Genomic DNA, 21,618 nt, shown 5'->3' on the forward strand with positions numbered 1-21,618 from the left:
TGTTAATTTTTTGTTTTATTCAGAGGTGAAGACTCGACTGCTCTTGGTCCTACTACAGTATACAGGTTTGTCCCTTCCTTTTACACTGAAGATTTACTCTGTTTAAATACAGATTGCAATAGCAAATAAATTTTAGGCCTTTTTTTAAGAGTAAAACCCAAAACAACACTCCCATAGACATTGCTGTGTGCTCGTGACCCAAACTCAAAGCTCAATAAGATAAGATAATGAAAGCAACACACATGCAGACACAAAACATGAAAGAAAGGGGAAAGAATTAAGTCAGATACCTACAACACAGAAAATAGTTTCATGTGTGCACCTGTAATTATAGAGCACATTTTTCACTTTGTGTTACAGTTATAATTCAGTTCAGGTTCATTTCTATAGCACCAAAACACAACGACAGTTGCCTCACATCATAAAGACCCAAAAATTATAGAGAGAAAACCCAAACAATCAGATGACCACCAAAGAGAAAGCACTTGGTGACAGTAGGGAGGAAAAACTCAATCTTAGAAAGCTCCAGCAAGACCAGGCTCGGGGAGCCATCTGCCGCGAGGGGTTGGGGGTGAGGAGGGGGAGAGAGAGGACAAAAGGCACAACGTGGAAGCGAGCCAGAGATTGATATTAATGATTAAATGCAAAATATAAGAGTCAGAAGTACATTGCCATATCTAAGGGTTAGATCTCAGTTTCTTACAATAGGTGTCAGGAGCCCAAAAATTGAAATCCCTCCCATCTGGCCATCACTTTAAAAAAACATTAATAATCATTCACCTGATTAATATCATGTGCCTTGTATACAAGAAGCTGTGAAATAAAATATCAGTTCCCTCCCTTAAAAATTGAGGTTTCTACTGGCCTTCAAATCTGCTGTCAATAACGAGGACATCCAAATATTTTAAGGATTTTGAGCATCCATCATCTTTTGTTAACTTGAGCTACACTCCTGAGAGTCCGTAGTCAGAGAGTAGCAGGTATTTGCCCTGAAAACTTTGAAGGAACTGGGTCAAGTACTTCTAATGGATTTTGGATAATAGCATTTTAAAATGACCCATCAAACGCTAAAAAACCACTAAAACCACCCCTACCTTTATCCTTTGAAATACTGTTTTGAGAATGACAGCGGAGACCTGAAATTTAGCATAATTCCTATTATGGATAGTCTCAGAAGGCATTGCAGGTGGACAGTGATGTATTATAGTTACAGGTGTATTATTTAAAGAAAAACAAAATCCCATAGTAAAAAGGTTGGGAACCACTCCATTAAAAATAACTTCCATGTTGCTACAATGAAAGCTATAAATCAAAATCTATATGACTACTTGTGTTGGCACTATTATACTGGAGAAGCCAGGACAGAATAACTGCTGATAAAACTCAGACATTACGCTCATTTACAGACCCCCGGGAACTGGGTTAATAGTGTCAAAAAGTTTGCGGTCATTCCCTGCAACATTCACGTTATTCATTTCTGAGGGGTTCATGAACCTATTTTTAACTCAGTTGGATTGCTGAACTTTTTAAAGGGGCCTATTTCTCTGGAAATTATGGCAGCCAATTATTTTCCGCTTGGGCACACCTGTCATTTGCTCTCGTTTTTTTCCTGATACATTATTTAATACCCAACACATGTGGAGGGGTGGGGGAGGGCAGCCTTTTGTTCACCTTACTGAAAGTCTCTTTAATTACCATAACAGACCTGTGGCACTTATTTCTTTGACCCTCATTGCTTTACACTGCAGTTTTTAATCTTGACTCTTCACTCTATTGTTTCTCTGTCATCTTTTCCTGAATCTACTTCTCAGCTGCTTTCACTGCTTGACCATGATTTTCTTTCAGTCTCACACCTCTCTTTGTTTCCTTGCAGACTCAGAGATCCAGTTACGTCGCGATATGGTATTTTGTCAGTCTCTAGTGGCATCTGTGTGTGCCTTCTCCGAGCATCTGCTGGCTGTCCTCAACCAGGTAAATTATGTATGTGACTTGTTTAGAACTGGGAATTAAGATACAGTTATTTTCCTCAGCTTTCTGCTTAGCTTTTCTGTATTTTCTCTCAGTTCTGCAATGTAGGGAAAGACGTGGACCAGGAAATCCCTGACTCCCAGGACCTTCAGGAGGCCCAGGAAGCTAGCCGTCGATGGCTCGAGCAGATTGCCAGTGCTGGGCTGCTGTTCCACTTCCAGTCTCTCCTTTCGCCCAATCTGGTGAGCGACAGATTGGATATAGACACTGTGAAAACAGGAGTTTGCTGTTCATTTTGTTGTAAAATAATCAAGTCTGTTACTATGCATATTTTTGCATTATATAAAAGTAAATGCTATTTTTAAATGACAGTTATAACCATAGTCACGTCAGCTAAGTGCTATCAGGGGACATCATGTGTTTAGAAATCCCCTTGCTCACATTTGTATTTTGTTTGGCACATTCTCCCTGGGTAAGTGAACTGCTGCCATGCATGCTTGACATCCTTGGAGATTCTGATAGTTTGTATTTACTCTTTCTATGAACGGGTCTCTGTTTGTGGAGCAACATGACCCCTCTTGAATTTGAACCTAAAATGCTGCTGAGACTTTAATTTTTAGTCTATAATTAATGTGGTGGTAAGAGATATAATATGATGTGATATATTACTTATCTTGCCAGAGTGCCTTTCTTGTTCTGATAAACAAACAGCATACCAAACAGTCAGTCATATCAACCAGTATTGGTTACTGAGTTTCAAAGTTTTCTACAGCCATGTGAAATATGTTTTCACGGGACTCACATGTTGACTCAGTAACTACTAGTTGCGCAGGACCTTTGGCCTGTGTTTGTTTTTTATGTTATTGTACAGCACTTTGGTCAGCTCTGTTGCTGTTGTTAAAAGTGCTATATAAATAAGTGGTATGGCCCGCTCATGAACTTTAACATTTAACTTGCTAACTGAGCCTAAGATGCAGCTCTTGGGCTTTTTGCTGTTTTTCCCAGCATTGCATGGTTTGAGCTTGGGATGAGTCCATTGTGGCATTGTGTTAAAACACATCTGAATGCTCCAGAGCTGCAAAATCCCCAAACTTTTGCTTTTATAAAAGTGCTCACACTTGCTTATGATCACTTATTCAAGTACATTCGATTAGCAGCGCCTGGTTACTGTTTTTCTTCTGTTTACTCTCTCAAACCTTCTTTTTCTCATGACTGTATGTTATGAGCTACGCAACAAGATTTTGCTTTGAGCTACAGCTCAGTCATTAACTGCAGCTACCAACTAAGATACTATTTATGTGGATTTTAAACATTTATCATCATCGATCAATACGCCACTACCAGGTTGTGTGGTGGACCTCAACTAAAGCAATATTTTCAAGATCCCAGTTGCTACAGCTGTGCTCCATCTGTTGTTTCTCAGGTATCAGACAGCTTCCTGGTCAGCATAGTTACTGTTCAAGCTGGATCTGCTAACTCAAGGTGTCCTCAGACAGCAGACCTCAAATGCCTTAAAAACCAAAACACGTAGTTGTTTTAGCTTTGTTTTTGCCAGATTGTTTTTTAGCACACAAGTCTAGGCAGGAGTTCATTATGAACAGCCGCTGCTAATACCGAGCCAAGCACAGACTGCAACCTCAGTGGGATCAATATTAACATTTCCCACCAAGGTTTTCAATAAATGCAAATGTGTCTTCAACCAAGCTCGAGAAGCCAAAATTTTAGTTTAAGTAGCTGAAGGACTGGTGATATATTTTTGAAAGCTGTTATTTGCTTCTTTACCGCCGTTTGTGGATGACTGTTTATTTAAGTTAGAGGGGTAGGTGGCTTATGTCAAGACCTAGGAAATGATGGTTGATTCTCTTTGCCTGCTGCCATACTGCCTTTTTCTCTGCACGCCTTCCCTTCTCTGTCTGTCTCAAGAAATTTCTCTTTCAAGTGTCTCTGTGGAACAAACTAGGGCCTCGGTACCTGCAGGTGATTCCAATGAAATCTCACCACGTTCCTTTTCAGGGCACCGCATGAAAGGCGGTATGAGTGGAGCTGGGGACGTTGTGAATGTGTGTGTGTTTGCGTTTTTGTGTGCACTGAATACCGTGTGTGTCGGGGGTAATGTGTTTATGTCACATCCTCTGAGATAAACTTGCCCACACACACAGCAGGTGTCACTTGGCAGGACAGTGGGTACCCTTCTGTCACATGTCGGGCCATCTCAAATGTGTTTTTAGAAAAAGGCCCTAATCCTCTTCCACCGCTGCTCCTGTTTATCCCTCTGCATGTGGTGGATGGAAAGCAGAAGAGACGGGGGAAGAAATGAAATGGGAAGAAGGGTGACTGAGGAGCGCAGTGTGTCAGAATCAAAATATTCAAGGTGCTATCACTGTGGCCACAAGCAGACGCGCTTGCCATTAGGGTTGCCTCTGTGGATGTTTGAAATGGAAACATGTACACACGCACAGTCAGACATATATAAGCAATCAATCTGAAGCAAATATGAACATATCAGTGCTAAAGTGCTGTGCCATTACGCATCTGAGTGATGGTGCACTTAAATATTTTTTTTCAGTGAGGACCACTGTACTGCAGTCAAATCAAGACTGTCATTTCCATCTGCAGTAATTTTGTATTTGGCTTGAGTAGACACACAAAGCTCCACATGCATGTATGGAAGGACGAGGATAGCTTCCATCTGCATAGATGAAAAGTTAGTGTTAGTGATGTTGAGAGCACAGCAGGATCCCCTGTAAAGAGCAGAGCATGCGTCAGTGGCAACTTTTATATTTATCAGATAGATATAACTGTATGGGTCAGATACAATGCAAAAAAAAAAAAGAAAATGCAGCATGAAAATGAGAGCAGTGTTGGAGGTGGATTACATCAGTTAGTTCACATGCATGTAGTCTTTATATGTGCTTAAAAATGTTACTTAAAAGACTCGATGTTTGTGAAAATCTAAGGTACTTCATCAGTTAAAGTAGGCAGGGGTGCTGTAAGAAACTACAAGCATATAACATAAGATGCATATATAAAGTTAATTTTCATCTCTTTAAGTGTGTAGCATGTTAACAGTGATACATGCAAAATGTCAAACTAGCCAAAGCCAACACTGAAGGAAAAAAGTAAAACTGGTTGGATAGTATGACTTCTCTACTGTGATCATCACAGATTAATGGTGAGACTAAATTATGATTTACCCTTGTTGAACTGTGTATCAGCTAACAAGATTTGCAGGCTTGTAAACCATGAGGTATTATAAATTATTAAGCCACCGCTTGAATGTGAGAACTTCATTATTCTCCTCTGGAGGAAGATCATATTTGCTGTAAGAGGGGTGTATTCTACATGCATGCAAACTCAACACAGAAATGCTGCAGCTGGCTGGAGGATTCAAACCCACCAGCCTCTCCTGCTGTGAAGTGACAGTGCTGACCTCTGCAGCACCGCTGCCTATGTGGAGTTTGCATGTTCTCCTGGTGCCTGTATGGGTTCTCTCCAGCTACTCTGGCTGGATGATGTGTTAAGTGGTGATTCTAAATTAATCCCGTAGGTATAAATGTGAGCGTTCCTGGTTGTCTGTCCTGTTGAGTTAGCCCTGCACCACACTGGTGACTTGTCCAGGTCTACCCCACTTCTTGCCTGTGACAGCCGAGAGGAGTTTCAGCCCCTTTGTGGCACTGAATTGGATAAGCGGGAGAAAATGGATGGATGGAGGCATGCATTGCACATTACAGATTAAAGGTTAAAATGTCTTATTTGATGGATGGGCCATAGCTTTTTCCCTTCTGAAAACCAGGTGTCAACATTACCCACAACCTGGCTGCATCTTACCTGGTAAACATTATACTAATGTGCCCTCAAGCAGAAGTAGTTCCCCTTTTATTTAGGATCTGAGGATAACCGGCCATTACACTCCTTTTACAAACACTTTCGTGCTCTAATTTTCTTTTCAGACTGATGAGCAAGCCATGCTGGAAGACACTCAAGTAGCCCTAATTGACCTGGAGAAAGTCACCTTCTACTTCCAGGAATTTGAAGGGGAGCCTCTTGTTGCCAGTATGTACTCTGTGTTTTAGTTCACATTAGCATCTTCTGACGGTTATCATCACAGGGTTCTGATTGCTATTAATAAATTCTAAACTCTCCCTTTCCTCTCCTCTGGCAGACATGCCCATTTCATACCAGGTGGAGGGCAATCTCCAGGCCTTGAAAGTTTGCTTCTACCTTGAGAGTTTCTATTTCTCTCAGCTGCCTTACAGGCTGAAAAACGGAGGAGGTGTCAAAATCTACCCAGTGCTCTTCACACAAGGTAGAGTGAGCCTGGCTGCTGTAAGAAGCTCAGTCCTCACATTATGCGTGGTCAGTATATGCAATGCCTTTATCTTTCACTTGATCTGTTGATCCCTTTTTAGCACTCGAGAGTATGGAAGGATACTACTACAGAGATAATGTGTCAGTGGAGGAATACCAGGCTCAAATCAATGCTGCCTCATTGGATAAGGTCAAGCAGTACAACAAAAGACTGAGGTATTGTAAATGACACACACGGATGGATTAGATAGATCCAATAATAATGTAGTGATGATGATAATGATGATGATTATAATACAAAAAAATATCATCAAATAAGAAAAAGAATCCTTGAAACAGAAAATAAAAAAACCTCTACCCTCTTAGCTGGATTAAAAGTAAATTAAAAGTAAAAAAAAAAAAAAAGGATAAATAAGAGTTACACAAAAGGCTACTGGAATGTCTGCTACGCTAATATGCGTATGAACTGTATGAGTCACACACTCACACTTTGAGATTGCGTTCCCTTTGTGATTTGGCTTTTTTACAGTCTGGTATAAATCAAGACGACCTCCAATTCAGTCAGACTTGGGTGTCAACACCCAGCAGGGCCTCAAGGTGATTGGCTGAGAGAAACACAGCGGGAATGTTTTATGATTGGTTGCGAACGCACTCAGCAGGGGGAAGCAGTGATTGGATGAGGGTGCCCAGCATGTCACCGTTGCTGATGCAGTGCATTTACAGCTGCTGCACTCGGTTCTCTCGCACCACATTGGTTTGCTGCACACCTCTGTGAGACCCTCTGTGATTGGCCAAGCGAGGATAATTAAATATGATGAAAAGAAACGAGGAGAAGACGCCTTTGGGAGTAATAAATGAGAACTTAACTTTATTTAACTTCCTGAAAATGGCAATGAGCGAGTGTACAGTTGTGGTCAGAAGTTTATATATTCTCAGCATGGACGTGAATATCATGGTAATTTGTGGTCTTTTAGTGATTTCTTTGAACTGTTCTTTTTCCAGGGTGGAATGATTATACAGCACATGTCTTTAATGACATTAAAAAACAAATTTATTTTTTAATTTATCTAATCCAGACAGGCTCCTGGGTTGTTCCTAACATCCTAACCAATTTCCTCTTATCTGAGGGTGACAGTTTGGGTCTTCTTTCAGACCTCGGCAAAGTGATGCCCCATCCGAATAACTTGTATTTGCATATATTGTTTGAACTTAGAAATGCCTCCAAGAAACCTTTAAAACATGTGTAAATGTGCAATTCTTCTTCTTAGATTTTCAATGAGTTTCTTGGACTTTCTCGTTGTTCTGACTATTGGTGAGTGCTCCCAAACAAATCCTTTTTGTGCTTCAAAGAGTTGTAATCAATCACGATCACCTATGAGTAGTTAACAGGACTTGGTCTTGTCAAGCTAAAAGATACTGTAGAACTTTCAACACTTTTAAAAACCTTTAGGTGAGTGTATGTAGACATTTAAGCCTATATGTATAATTTTAAGCCCATGCGAATGAGAGAAAAATCCAAAATAAATTCAAACTTGTGCATCCAATTCTTGTTTTTCAAAGTCATTAAAGATGTAATCTGTACAATCATTCCAATCTGGAAAAAGAACAGTTCAAAGAAATCATTAAAAACCCCAAATTACCATGACTTTCATGCCCCTGATGAGTGGATGTGAACTTCTGACCTGCAGTTTGCACGATGTTGTCAGAGGATCGCTGCAGTTTTAATGAAGAGGCTAGCTTGTGATTTCACAGAGCTGAAATCACATTAAAACCAGCTGTGTATAAACTGGAAATTCTTAGACTATCTAATTTAGAAGTTACATGTGGCTTTTGAAGTGTTACAAATGTCCTGTTGCAAGATGAGAGCTTAATAAATATATAGGCTGATTTTCTTTCAGTTATGATGATTGGACACAAATTCATCATGGAAGAAAGCCTTCTTTACATCCTTCTGCCAGTGTAACTAAGAGTCCTGTTACATCAACACTAAATAATGATGATGATTTTTATAAACTATCCTGGTTCATAAAAATGAACAATCCTTCTCATGCAGAGATGTTTGAAGCCCAGTTAAAATATGTTTCCCTCGCTGAATACCTGGAAAGTTCGACGATTTGACATGTCAGCGTCGACTAAACATCTGCTGCAGGTCGGGCGGATAATTAAATACAAAGCAGATCTTGTATCAGAACTTTTTCTTAGCATTCAGGGACGGGCTGCTGTGGGGGTTTGAATAATTTAAGGTCTGAGCAGTCGTGTGCCACATCAGTACCAAACCACTCAAGCAAAGTGTTCATTTACTGGGACTGCTTTCTGGGGAGAGTTTTTAAATTGTTTGCAGTGTTTAGTTTGAGTGTTTTGTGAGTATCAGATTGCCCAAAGCAGAGTTTAGGAGAGCAGATTTTGCTGTGCATGGGGCTTTTCTGCTTGCCCTCCTAACTCTTTGTGCGTCAGATCTCCTGGGACTCTACAACCTTTTTAATAGTCAAATATTGCTATTTTGTTGCATCTCTTTCATCTCATCAGCTCCATTTCTGCAGACTGCATTGAAGATAAAGGTTATCAGTATCTAAAATGTCATTAGTCTAACCTTTTCATCTTCTTTTTCTATTGTAACCTTTTCACATGAATTATCCAAGCAAACTCATTTGTTTCTAAATGGTGCAAACCATACACGCAGAGTAGGAACTTTCTGGAATTTAGCCATGTTATTTAGGACAGCCTTTGGTTTGACATGTGTGCACATGTACTGTAAATGTCTGTACACTTATACCTTTACTTGAAAAAAACTTAAATTGAATTGACAGTACAGGCTCCAGCATTAACTCAGAGCAGATGTGTCTTACAGGCAAGCAAGTGTGGCTGGTGATTTTGGGAGCATTAGGGGTGCTGGGTAGGGATTTGGAGAGGCAGTGTGCTTCAGGGATACAAGCAGAGTGAAACTATTGGAGACTGTGCTCTTCTCAAATACTGCTTTTCAGCAAAACCTGTTGCAGCATAAAACGGCTGATTATTTCAGTTGAAATCCAATAAGCTCTCTAAGCTCTCAAGACAGTTTTCAGGCCTCATGCTGTATATATACTGCAGTCTAGTGGGGTGAATCAGGGGGTGTAGAGTTGACATATATATCTGCTCCCAAGCAACGACTCTACAAAAAGTCACCTTTTTTTTTCTTTTTTTTTTTCTTTTTTTTTTTTTTAGAGCAGAAAAAGTCTGGGCAGCCGTTTGACTTCTTTATTTTCTGCTGATGTGATTCCCTGCAGCAACACCAGCGAGAAATCACAATGCAAAGAACACGAGCTGAGCACATTAACTTAACTGCAACTGTTTGTCAGTAACTGCTTCCGCCTCTGAGGTGGAATTATTTCTGTTGTGCATTACTTAGAATGTATAATGTTTCTATCATTTTCAGGATTAATCATGTCGTGAGAAAATCTTATTTTTCTCCTTCTTTCGGACGCCCCCTTGTAAACCTCCCCTTTCACTCTTGCTGCCATCCTTTTTTCACAAATCACATTTTGTGGGAAAATACTGTAAAATGAAATGTGAAGTCCAGTGAATTAACGATGATTAATACACGTGATGATCCTCTATGAACTTTTTGTCGTCTTTGAATTTGTTTGAGCTTTAGGGTTGTCCGTATCTCAAGGCTGTGTTTTTATTGCACCCCGGTTTCATAAGAGAATTTGAAATAGTGAAAAACAACCGATCTTTTTTCATTTTTTCATTTATTAGAGAAAGTGGGGAGGTGTCACCATGGCAACCAAGACAACAAAGCTTTCAGAAGAAGTGGGAAATCATCATCCTTTTCTAAAGCAAACCCAGTAGTTTTTAATCTGTAATGCTGTATAAATGTAACCAAGTGAATTATTTTTATTTAATAGCATATTTAAAAAATAATAGTGAAGCCATGTGAAAACCAGTGATGTGGAGGACTTGAACTTTAGGTCTCTGAGGTGAGCAGTGCGGTGATTTAATCACCTCACTGAAACGATAGTCACTGAAATGATGTGTGTATCCAGAATGATGAAAAAGCACACAAATCAATACTGCAGCTTTAAATTTGCTAGGGAATCATTCATTGTCATTCATTTATATGAAAGTGAAGTAGAGCCAGATGTAAACAACTGCCCATTTCTGCTCCCACCCAGAGTGTTTCCTTGTTTTAGACGTCACAAAGTAAACAGTCCCAGGTGGTTTTCAGTAGTCAGTGCTGTGGTCTCACTCCGTGTAATATTACCAGCAGTTTTCTTTTGCCGGGTGCCATGTGTCATCCGGCTGACCACAGACCAGGCTGTGATGTCACTCCTCTCTCCGCTGCAGAGTTCCAACCTCGAGCACCTCGTTATCCTTGGAGTTCAGCCACAGCAGTGTTGGGTTAAACCCACGCTGTGGGCCGGAGCCAGAGGCTGACTGACAGACAGACAGAGCACTGAACACACATTACTGAACTGAATGAACTGCAGGGCCGAGGGTTGAACACTGTCTTGCTGTCGACTCCCTAGACAGATTCCCATTATTCCCAAGAACCCATGTGCATTTGGGACCCTGAAGGTGTAGTTATTTAGAAATTAGATTTTTTTTTTTTAAACTAACATTTCTTTATCAAATGCTGGCAGTGGAGTCATTTTGAATTAATGGTAAAGAGAGCTTCTCATTATATTTTCCTCTTGTGGGATCCCGTTTAAAAGACAAGTTTTTCTGCAGGAACGATTTGGGGTTTGCGTGCATCATTTTGTACATGCGGTGCATTTCATTGTGAAATGCTGAAGCACAAGGTAATATTTTATGTCTACATCAACTAATATTTTTGTGCTTACCCTGATCTTTGCCAGCATGTGTCGTGGACAATTTCAGAGTGGTAAATAATACCACAATCTGTGTCTATGGCTTCCACTGTTCGTACCCACAAAAAGACACAGCATGATCTGTGCAAACCCATCATGTCGGATGAAGTCACTCACAAGTTTAACCACAAAACATGAACTCATGGGCCAGAATGGGTTAGTCAGCGGTATATAGAGCCAGAAACTGCACCCACGTTTTCAAGCTTGCATAAACCATCTTAGCTGACATGTGCATTTATCTAAAAGGACCCGGAAACACTGATGTGTTCAAAAGTGACAGATTCCTTAGTCACAGGTTTGCAGTTCGCTTAAATCGCATGCAAGTTCCCTGTCATGCAAAAATCAAAGATATTGAGTTTATTTGAGGGAATAAGAAAACTCTCTCAAAATGGGTAGAAGTACATGGAAAGAAGAGAATCTTCCCACCCCATCCACCTCCCTCCCTTTAGGATCAGTAATAATAGAAGAGGGAAGATTGAAATGGTGAAATGGCAAGGTGGGGATTTCAGAGAGGGGATGAGAATGATGGGTTGAGGGCAGTGTGTGCAAGAGAGAGTTGGTCAGGGAAAGTAGATTGAAGAAAGGAGAATCAGAGCAGAGAGCACGCAAATGCATTATTCAGAGAGAGAGGGGGAGAGATTATTGCAGGTTCATGATTTTTATCACATTTGGCTCTTATTGACAAGACCTTTCAGGAGGGACCTGGGTTTTCCATGTAGATACACCCTTCCAGTGCAAGAATATAAAGGTGCATCAGTCGCTGAATGTAGTCTGCTGGTGAATTGTATGTGCAGCATATTCTTGTTGCAGGTGTAACAGTAACTGAGAGTGTAAGCAGGAAGCCTCAGTGGAGAAACTGCAATGTTGTGCTGCAGCCACTGAGCATTTCTCCCTAATTAAAACACATTTGGCAGTAACGGGGGAAAATGTTTGGCAGTTGATGCCCCTCTGATTTTAAAAAGAAGAAAAAAAGCTTGATTTATGTGGATATAAAAATTCTACACAGTCTGACAAATGCAGTATAATGATTCTGTGCATGCTGGTTGATGAGCAATAAATTTAGATGTATAGCTCTATCCCATTGTTGGTTTATATTATTAGACTGTTTAATGTTTTGTTAATTAAACAGTCATTTGTCATCACACCACAGCTTCTTCTAAGACATTTGTGCATATAGATACTCTACCAGCCATATGGACCCCATAATCATATCGCTGCACTTTACGTTGTTTAAGCAAAAGTGTTTAATGCCTGTCACAGGCTATATATTCAAGTCTAACACCGTTGCAGTATTCCCTCATTCCTTTTTAGATTTCACTTGCTTGCTGCTGGAACAGAGCATAGATGTGTTAAAGTGCCAAATGTCCATCAATGTGATTCACTTGATTAGTTAATGGCTCGAGGTAGGTTTATCCTATACTTAGATAGCTGCATGTATCCACTCCAGCTGGCATCCTCAAAAACGACTACAAAAAAAGGCATGTAAATTTATACCAGCAATAAAAGCCTCCTGGGCAGCTTCCTTGGCGTAGATCTCTCAGGACACATCCTCAGTATATGCCCAGAAAATGAGATGATGGGTAGTTTGACATGACTTTAGATTGATGCAGCACAGTGCTCAACATCACCAGTATGTAGCTGTGTTCCAGTAACACAGTTTCTACCTCTAACCGATGGTGTTTTTCCTTCCTCTTGGCTCACGGCAGTATTGTTAGTTATAGCAGTAGCTACTGTGGCAAATTCTTCCATTCGGCATGCATTAGCACTGCAGGACTCTAAAACGATTACGCTTCCGGGCGGAGCAAAAGTCATGCAGCGGTGTAGCTCATTTGAGTATTTTTAGTTTAGTGAAGAATTTGGCTTAATTGAGCTATTATGGATATTATGTATTTATGGATAATTCTAGATATTCAGTGTTATTATAGCGATTGCTTATGGATATTAACCTAACTTCAGCAGGAAGATATTTTGGTCTTCTATGCTAGTCCCAAGCAGCATCATTGCTTTCTTTCTGTTTTTCTCCACTTTGGAAAATGCTGCAGTTTTTGCTCTGGCAGAGGGAGTCCCAATTCACTAGAGCTCTGAGGAAGGTGGAGAGGCTTCGTTCTACTCCAGCTAGTGTGCACTGAACCTCTGTTTATAAAGCCCAGAGGGCTGAGCTTTTTCCCATTTATCACTTCTCTTTGATTCAATCATTGATTGGCTGTAATGATGACAGCTCTGCACATAGTGATGCTTAATGCTGTGGACCTTGACTCATCTCTGTACCACGTTCGGCACTTGTTTTAAAGATCCAGGAATACTTTGCATTTATTTATGTGCCCCATTAGGATCATAAATTTGGTCCCCATTTTAAGCAAGTCGCTCACCTTGTATTTTAGTAAATTTGCATGTCCTCAGTGTCCCAGTGACAGCGTTTTAGTCACACAGTAACTACTCGTGGCATTAAGATACATCCAGCACAATGTTGCTTTAGCTGAAAATGACTGGAATTTCTCTCTTTATTATATGGCATGACATACATGCCAGTGTATTCACAGATATCATTTTGTCATTAAAATATTCACGTTTTAAACCAGCAAGGATCAGGTCATAACATGTACATATTACATCCACCAACATGTGCTTTTACATCTTTGTAAAAATAGGACAAATGTGTGGGATAAGAAAATGACTTTCCTCACACTTTCACACACACCATTTCACTGGTGTCATTGCGCTAACATCGCCGTGCGGTATGTGAGGGCCCTTGGAAGCCCTCATTAGCCCCCAGGCAGCTCTGCCACACACTTCAGAGGTTGGTGGAGAATTTAATAATGGAGGGTGTCATTAATCATGGCTTTCTGAGTGATTTACATGGACCAGTACGGACCGTACAGAAGGTCATACGTAATGGCATAAATTCAAGACAATTTACTTGTGTGAATGAGTATGAAACTAAACCCACGGAAAACATTAACACGTTTAATTCAAGGGGGCAATTTATGTTTCTTTTGGACGGTTTAATGTGCAGGATGTGGCGCTAATACAAGCATTCCCACGCTACTTGTCTGAAAACATCTGTGCCTCAGATTCCTCTTTGTTGACGTTGCAGCTGACTGCTAATGCTCCTGTGCTGTAAAGGGCCTCGAGAGCCTTATTGTCATGAAGGTAGAGAAACAAAGAGAATTAAGTATTCTCATTGGCTCAATGAAAGAAAACCGGCTACATGCAGAGCAGGTCATCTTTGGCCTGTAGCCAAATTCTCCATTAGAGCCTCATGTGAAACGCTATTGGCCGTGTGTGTGTGCGTGTCTGTGAGCGTGTGTGTGAATGAATGTGGTTTGGGGTTTTCTGTTTTGTTGTTATTTCAGAGAGAGCCACAAGCAAGCTTTACCTATGGTTGTCTCAGTCTCTACTAAAAGCAAAAACACGAGGAAGGCAAATTCTTGTAAGCACGACAAGCTTGATTGCACATACTTAATGCAACCTTTATTTTTGGTACACACTTACTTTCAGATGGTAGGCTCAAGTTTTGATTGGCATAGCTTTCCCCAAAAACAAACAACAAAAACAATACAAAAAAACCACTTGAGAATTAAATAAGAGAAGTTGAGATTTTTCAATTTTAACATTAGAGCGTGCAGGTGGGTTAGAAAATTGATGCCTGTAAGGGGAGTCGAAACTGGAGCCGTTATAGTGTGTTACAGTGTGAAGAAATAACACCCAGTGGATTTTTCAACCCTGTGTGTTTGTGTGTGTTCTTTACCGCACGGTGGTATGTTTGCGCACTGTGTGTGGCCTTAAAATGTCATATTTCACCCATAATAAAGGTTTCTAAGGTGCTCAGTTTCCAAAGCTCTGACAAAACATCATCGGCTCAGGAGATGTAACGCAGGTCCATTTAAAATCACACATCACTTGTAAGTTGGACTCCTATTATTTTGTCATTAGAGAGACCTCCACGAGAGTCTGGCCCGTTCCTTGAGCTGTGGTTGGTGGTATTTTTAGTACAACTCTTACCACAGGAGGATGAGATAATCAGTGGGTATTATGACCTTGGTTCTGCAAAAAAGAGGCGCGCAAGGGCGAGACGAGGTTCGTCTGTTTTGTCTGAAAAAGATAAACAACTGTGTGCAGACGAAGTAGAGTTGGACAGTTACACAAAAGTCGACTGCTATCGGACAGATTCTATTATATACGTTTAAGATAAAAGTCTGAGCAGTTGACCGATAAGGACAAGGGTGAATGGGCTCACAGTTGGAGTAAACAGATAACGGAACAGGAACTATTTCAGGGTGAGGAATTCCAATAAATGTCATTTTGTGTGGCGTTCACAGTCTTTCAATGCGTGCTGCTGATTTGGTAAATGAATAGTGTTTGCTTTGGAAACTGTTGAATGTAACCTTCGCTTACTTTTCAGATTTGTCCTTGAACGCCACACTCGTATTCCGATAAGTATGCACTCACTTACAAATGGAGTTTAAGCCAAATACTAAATGACCGTTTACCCCTGACATGTGTTATTTGGCAATTTGTGGGCTTTTGGCCACTTTAAATGCTCAGACTATCCTAGTCTGTCTTGAGCATCATTTGAATGATAAGGCCATCTTGAATCAATTACATGGGCTGTTAGCTGCATCTGAACCCTTAGTAAAGTCTGCTCATAGTCCTTTTGAAGAGCACACCTCAGAGTTAACGCATCATTTGGCCGATAGGCATTAGTTACCAGGAAACATTTACATGTGAAAGTATAGACTCAGGACTCATCTGTATCACAGAATAGATGCATGCTGTGTAATATTTAAATAGGCTTAAGTGATTAGGAAAATTCATCTGTTTTTTTACACATATGCGTTGGTTCCCCGGGTGGGTGCAGGTTTCCTCCAGTATGACTATAGTGTATATTTAATGCTTGTTTTCTCATTGAATTTTCATTTCAGCCAGAATAGTTTATAATCGCTATAAAATCTTGAGTCAGGGATGTGTTAACTATGCCCTGATTAATTAATTTCATTAATATTATGTCAAGCAGAAACACCACAGACATAATGAATGCCTGCTTGGCTTGATTTTAATCACTTAATAGCAGAGTGAATGCAGATGAATGAGATGTGCTTCACTGATTCTTGTAAACAGTCTCCCTCCTTCAGTCTGCAGTTGCTGAGTTTCTTAAAAGTTTTTTTTTTTTTGCTTCATTATTATATTAGAGATTTCAGAAATGTGTTATAAATCGGTGACTGTACGTTAAACATTATAATTGCTTCTAGCAAGAGGTAATGGAGTATGTGATTTTATTACAGGGTGTTTAATGTGGTGTAGTGTATCTATTTTTAGCACGCTGCTGGATTACTGAGATTTGATGGAGTCACAGACTGCTGAGTTTGCACCAGTAGCACTCCACCTCAGAAGGACTCATTGCGGCATACAGCGCCCATCTGCAAGGACGCCAGTGCAGTGCTGCCTCCAGTGGAGGAAGAGGAACATTGATTGTGCTCCATGAATGAATGAGGGAATGGCATTTGGAGTGATGCCCAGGACAAGAGATGCTTAGTCTGTGTTTCTGCTTAGCTGTGCCCAAGTTACTCTCATGATTGATAGTCAAATGGTGGCGGTCCATAATGAGCAAGTGGCCTAGTTTTCCCAGAAAGCCAGCCAGTTCTCCTGATGACCTAATGGTGTAGGGAAACAGTTTGGATTTCATGCAGTGGAACCGCTAAATAGAAAAACAACTTTTGATTGATTATTAAATGAAAGTCTTCTGTCATGTGATAGGTTTTAGTATGTGGCGTTTTCTCTCTCACTACATGTATTAACTTACCATTTGTTTCTCCCACAGGGCTTTCTACCTCGATCAGTCCAACATGCCGCCTTGCTCTGCACCAAAAGCAGCCCTCATAGATAAGGTAAGAACGACCTTACACAGCCTCATAGTACAGTTGTGACACTATGGGGGGGAAGCCGAAGAGCAGGAGTAGATGCTGCAATATGGACCTATTTGCATGTGTTGCAACAGACAATGGGGCAACAGCAGGAAATCACACTTTAAAGTCAAGTCCAGTCACTTACCTTGAAAATACTTCCATATTTACTTAGTATTACATGTAGTCACTAGCAGAAAAGTGCATTTTCTCTTAATAAATTTATGGTCTTCAAAAGGTAAGAAAAGCAAAACTGTGTTTAATTTAATTAAGATGTAATTAGAAAGAAAGAAAGAAATTACTAAGTATAAAGGAAGAGTCGCCTTAAGAAAAATCAAGTTACATCCAGCTGTTCAGCCATTTAAAACCATGAATCTCTTCTCAAGCTCTGCATGGCTAGGTGCTTGACTTTTACATACCTGTGATAATGGGTTAACAGGTGTGACCAATAGTTTTGTCTATGCAGTGTAAATTGGTGCTTTTGCCTCATTCACACAACTTTTTTGTACGCCTAAGTGCTTTCTATCTAACATTCAAAGTCTGATAAACTTGTGGGAGAGCAACTCAGGGTTCAGTATCTTGCTGAGGGATACTTTGGCATGGGATCAAACCACCAACCTTCCCCTCTGAAGATTAAACGCTCTACCTCCTGAGCTACAGCCACCCCTTGTCTTGAAGCTCCTTCCCTCAGATTTCTGAAGCTCAGACTGTTTCACAGCCTGGGGGCACAGTGGCTAAAGGCTGATTTCTCCATGTGTTGTTGCTGAGTTCTGTGGGACCAGTAGGAAGCCAGTATCCAAGGATCTGAGACATCTGCTAGGTGCAGATGTCTGAGAGAGGCTGGCACCACACTATGAAAAACAAATGAAGCAGCCTTAACAAGTCAGTCGATGCAGTGGCTTTTAAAGGAAACTTTGATCTTCATTTATGGCTCCATATTTTATTCTTTGAATCAAGCAAAGCTGCTCTAGTAGACTCCTCCCTTTAACCCAAATGTCTACTTATTAGCTTTCCTTATAATCAGAAGGTCAGTGGGCTGTGTGCCTGACTATATTATGGATATCCCATCAGCCAACAACTAGATCAAATTGTTAAAAAGCTGGTTGGAAGCTTCACCCTTGAATGCCCAGCATTGTAACAGTGTATATATGACAGCCTAAGACAGAAATGGTCTAACTCCAATGTTAACCTTATAATCTACTCAGTTTATCTTATTTTCTTTGTGATTTAATCCCACACTAACCTCTCTGCATTGTTTCTGTCCAGTTAATGCGTCCCCTCAACGCTCTGGAGGAGCTCTACCGTCTGATGGAAAGTTTTATTAGTTGTCGCCGCACCGCTGCCTGTCAGTACACCGCCTGCGGGGCTTCTGGCGTGGGGCTGCTCTCTGTGGCCTCTGAGCTCTGCTCACGTCTGGGAGCCACACACATTGTCATGTGCAACAGCGGCGTTCATCGGTAAGTGTGTGGGCACATGTATTGTGCACGTCTTCTACCTCACTATGGGCCGCCTCCAGTTAAATTATACGTTTGTGCTCATCATGTTCTTTCTTTTGGCAGCGCACTTGCAATTTTCCTTTCTCTTTCATCTGTTTTGCGTTGACACTCTTCTCACCTTTCCCATTTCCACCGCAGTTTCTCCCTGCTCCCGTGCATCTCAGTTTATTCTCTAGCTACCTCTCAATTTCATGAGCCCCACACTGTTCGCCCTTGGGGTTTTCTATTAATACACTTTTCTCTGCATTAATTAACAGCAGGATATTTTAGTTAATAGGCCTGATTGCTTCTCAGACCAGAGGAAGGCATACATAGGAGATGGACCAATTACTTCCATTCTCACTGAACTCTATATACAGCTTCCTAATTCACCTGCTGCTGAGGGCAGCATTCATCAGTGCACGAGGACAAAAATATCCAGATCGTTTGTCACCGCTGATCCCAAGTACAAGCTTTCATCTTCATCTCGTACTCTGCTCTTCCCCTACACCCACCCACCCACCCGTCTCTCTGATACCCTCTTCCTTTACCGTGTGACAGTTTCCATATCTTTTTGTCTCGGTTATATGCACAGGCTCGCACACGCTCATTCATGCATTCACCGTATGTGACTGATGGCTTGATAAAGGGCTGCGGATGGAGCGGTCTGGTTGACAGAGCTCCAATAGAAAGTTCCTGTCTGTGCAATGAGTTCTGTTTATGAACCTACAGCCTATATTTGTGTGTTTGCAATTACATTTACTGGCTACAACTCACTCAGATACGCAGGCTAAGTGTAGTGACACATCAGGTGACAGCACCTGCCATATCAGAGGTTTATTTGTCAACAGGCTTTCTCTTTAAACACCGTTTTACCCTTCAAACTTGGAGAATGATGGGCGTATTGGACTTTGTATGACGGGAGAGTGAATCGCAAATCCTTGGCTGGTGCAAGTTTTCTAAAAATCAATGTCATTAACTTTGGCAGATCAGGTTTTTATATATAACCCCTTTCTACTATTAACAGTGCACAGATTGTATATAAATGAAGCAATTTTTGCTTCTTTCTCTGTAGACTACGAATTGTTAAAATGTAAATGGTGAGCACGCCGGCTAAATCTGGAACAATTGAAAAGCCAGTGAAACCAAGCCAGTAGATTAGCTATGTGGAAATTGCATTATCAGTGTGACAGTCTTCTCAGGCACTATTGATTGGATTAGTTGGCTTGATGGATGAGTTTTAATAACAGTGAAAGCGTGATATTTTGGGTGATATCAGCAAAACACTAGCGTTTCTCTGTTGTCCTTTTTTTCCAATTACTCTGAGGATTCACTGACTGAGAGCAAAAAAAAAAAAAGAAGTTACTACTAATTCTATATTTGGCCTGTTTATGCTTCCCCCCCCTTTTTTTTTTTTTTTTTAGTTCTCCTCTTAATTCTATCTTTCATTCCTTTGTGTCTTTCTTTCTCTTGTTCATTTATCAGTATGGGCTCACTCTGCAGAAACACAAAGTGTAAATGGGATATGTGATGGAACAACATAAAACAGATGGGTATAAATCATCTCATACTATCTCACCAGCCCTAATCAAAAGGGAAAATGTGCAGGCTAACGCGCACACACACAGATTTCGTGCAGTTCCTTCATCGTGCTCCAGCAGAAGAGATATTTAAAGATCCTCCTTTTTAGCTTTTTTTTTCTCCCCACTTCTTTATCGGTGTGGGAAGCTCAAAGCGGGTGCTTAAAATATTCTGGGGTGGCCTGTGAAAGGACATCCTCTGCAATTCTCTCCTGGGATATCTTTCGGCACATACTGGAAATGATTGTTGGGTTCATTACTTTTATCGTATCTTGTTTCCCTGTAATAAAGTTATGCAACTGAAACTCAAGGGGACTTTTAAATCTTGATTTGATTGACTCAAAGTAACGGCTTCTGGCAGTGATAAGTCCCCCGTCTCACATCTGCTCTTTTTTTTTTTTTTTCTTTTTTCTTTTCTCTTCTGTTCTCCTCGGTCAATGTGAAACGCTACCATGAGAGAAGGAGATATTAAACAAACAGCTCAGATTTCTTAGCAGCGTCATGGCAGTGTTGGAACTTTGGACAGTTCAATTTGCAGTGAAAAGGCTCTGGATCGATCTACCAGTACAGCTTGTTATCATATAAAGGTCATCCAGCAGCCTTGATGCCCGTCACTGGCTCTCTAAGGATCTATCCCCACACTGCCATCTGTGTGTGCGTGTGTCTGTGTAAGGCAGAAGAGGAAGAGGCTGGCTGTGTATGTGCTTGGGAACAAAGTTTGCTGCAACTAATGAATCACAGACTCGTGTCAGCACTCATTTTACGCATATAGCATCCTTATGGTGGTGAGAGTATAGCGCCTCTGCCAAAGGAGAAGCACTGACTTGTCCTTGGACCTCTTTCTCTGGGCTGAGGACAAGAAAACCTGGAAGGCTCCTCAAGTCCCAGAGGCCTACTACAAATTTCCCTCTCTTGTGCTTGTTCTAAGGCAAAGATCAGCGAACTTGTTATCCTCTTGATGCGCTGCCTTTGCTCGCTGTGATTGACTTTTCAGAAGCAAGTGCAGTGATTCATTAGAGCGGAGACAAGCGAAGGTGAGGTGGGAAGAATGCGATGTAATGGCAAGGTGTCAAGAGGAGCAAAACGCTCTCATGGTGATGTGATTTAGCTGAACTGGATTTTATTCTCAGTTGATGTTTGTTTCAGTATCAGATCTCACTTTCAGTCTCCATCTGCTGCAAAGGCTGCTCGACTGCCGTCATGTGTCAAACACGGACTGCATTTTAATATTGCAGAGTCATGGAATTGGGGGGAAAAGACATTAAAAACCTTTTGTTTTAGGCGTCACAAAGTCCTAGTCCCAGATTTCCTCAGTGGATACTATATTTTGATTGATGGTAAAGAAGATGATTAAGCATCATTGCACCGTTTGATGAGAATAAGCCTGACCACATATTTTCTCTCTGACTAACAGCTGCACCCTGAGTGTGACACTGGAGCAGGCCATCCTGCTGGCTCGAAACCACGGCCTTCCACCTCGCTGCATCATGCAGGCCACTGATGTCATGAGGAAGCAGGTATGTGTTTCGCAGATGTCTGC

General features: G+C 41.0%; 1 protein-coding gene across 1 annotated transcript in view; it reads left to right on the forward strand.

Annotated features, from left to right (window-relative positions):
- prex2 (phosphatidylinositol-3,4,5-trisphosphate-dependent Rac exchange factor 2) overlaps nucleotides 1-21,618 on the forward strand; it is a 93,855-nt gene that overhangs the window by 64,100 nt on the left and 8,137 nt on the right. Inside the window, exons 31-39 of the mRNA XM_063483722.1 lie at nucleotides 24-65; nucleotides 1,874-1,971; nucleotides 2,064-2,210; nucleotides 5,919-6,021; nucleotides 6,131-6,274; nucleotides 6,378-6,492; nucleotides 16,942-17,008; nucleotides 18,290-18,480; nucleotides 21,493-21,595. Of these exons, the coding sequence (XP_063339792.1) occupies nucleotides 24-65; nucleotides 1,874-1,971; nucleotides 2,064-2,210; nucleotides 5,919-6,021; nucleotides 6,131-6,274; nucleotides 6,378-6,492; nucleotides 16,942-17,008; nucleotides 18,290-18,480; nucleotides 21,493-21,595 (1,010 nt within the window). The remainder of the gene's footprint in view (nucleotides 1-23; nucleotides 66-1,873; nucleotides 1,972-2,063; nucleotides 2,211-5,918; nucleotides 6,022-6,130; nucleotides 6,275-6,377; nucleotides 6,493-16,941; nucleotides 17,009-18,289; nucleotides 18,481-21,492; nucleotides 21,596-21,618) is intronic.

Source organism: Pelmatolapia mariae, linkage group LG9 (genome assembly GCF_036321145.2).
Source record: "Pelmatolapia mariae isolate MD_Pm_ZW linkage group LG9, Pm_UMD_F_2, whole genome shotgun sequence".
NCBI classification, from domain to species: domain Eukaryota; kingdom Metazoa; phylum Chordata; class Actinopteri; order Cichliformes; family Cichlidae; genus Pelmatolapia; species Pelmatolapia mariae.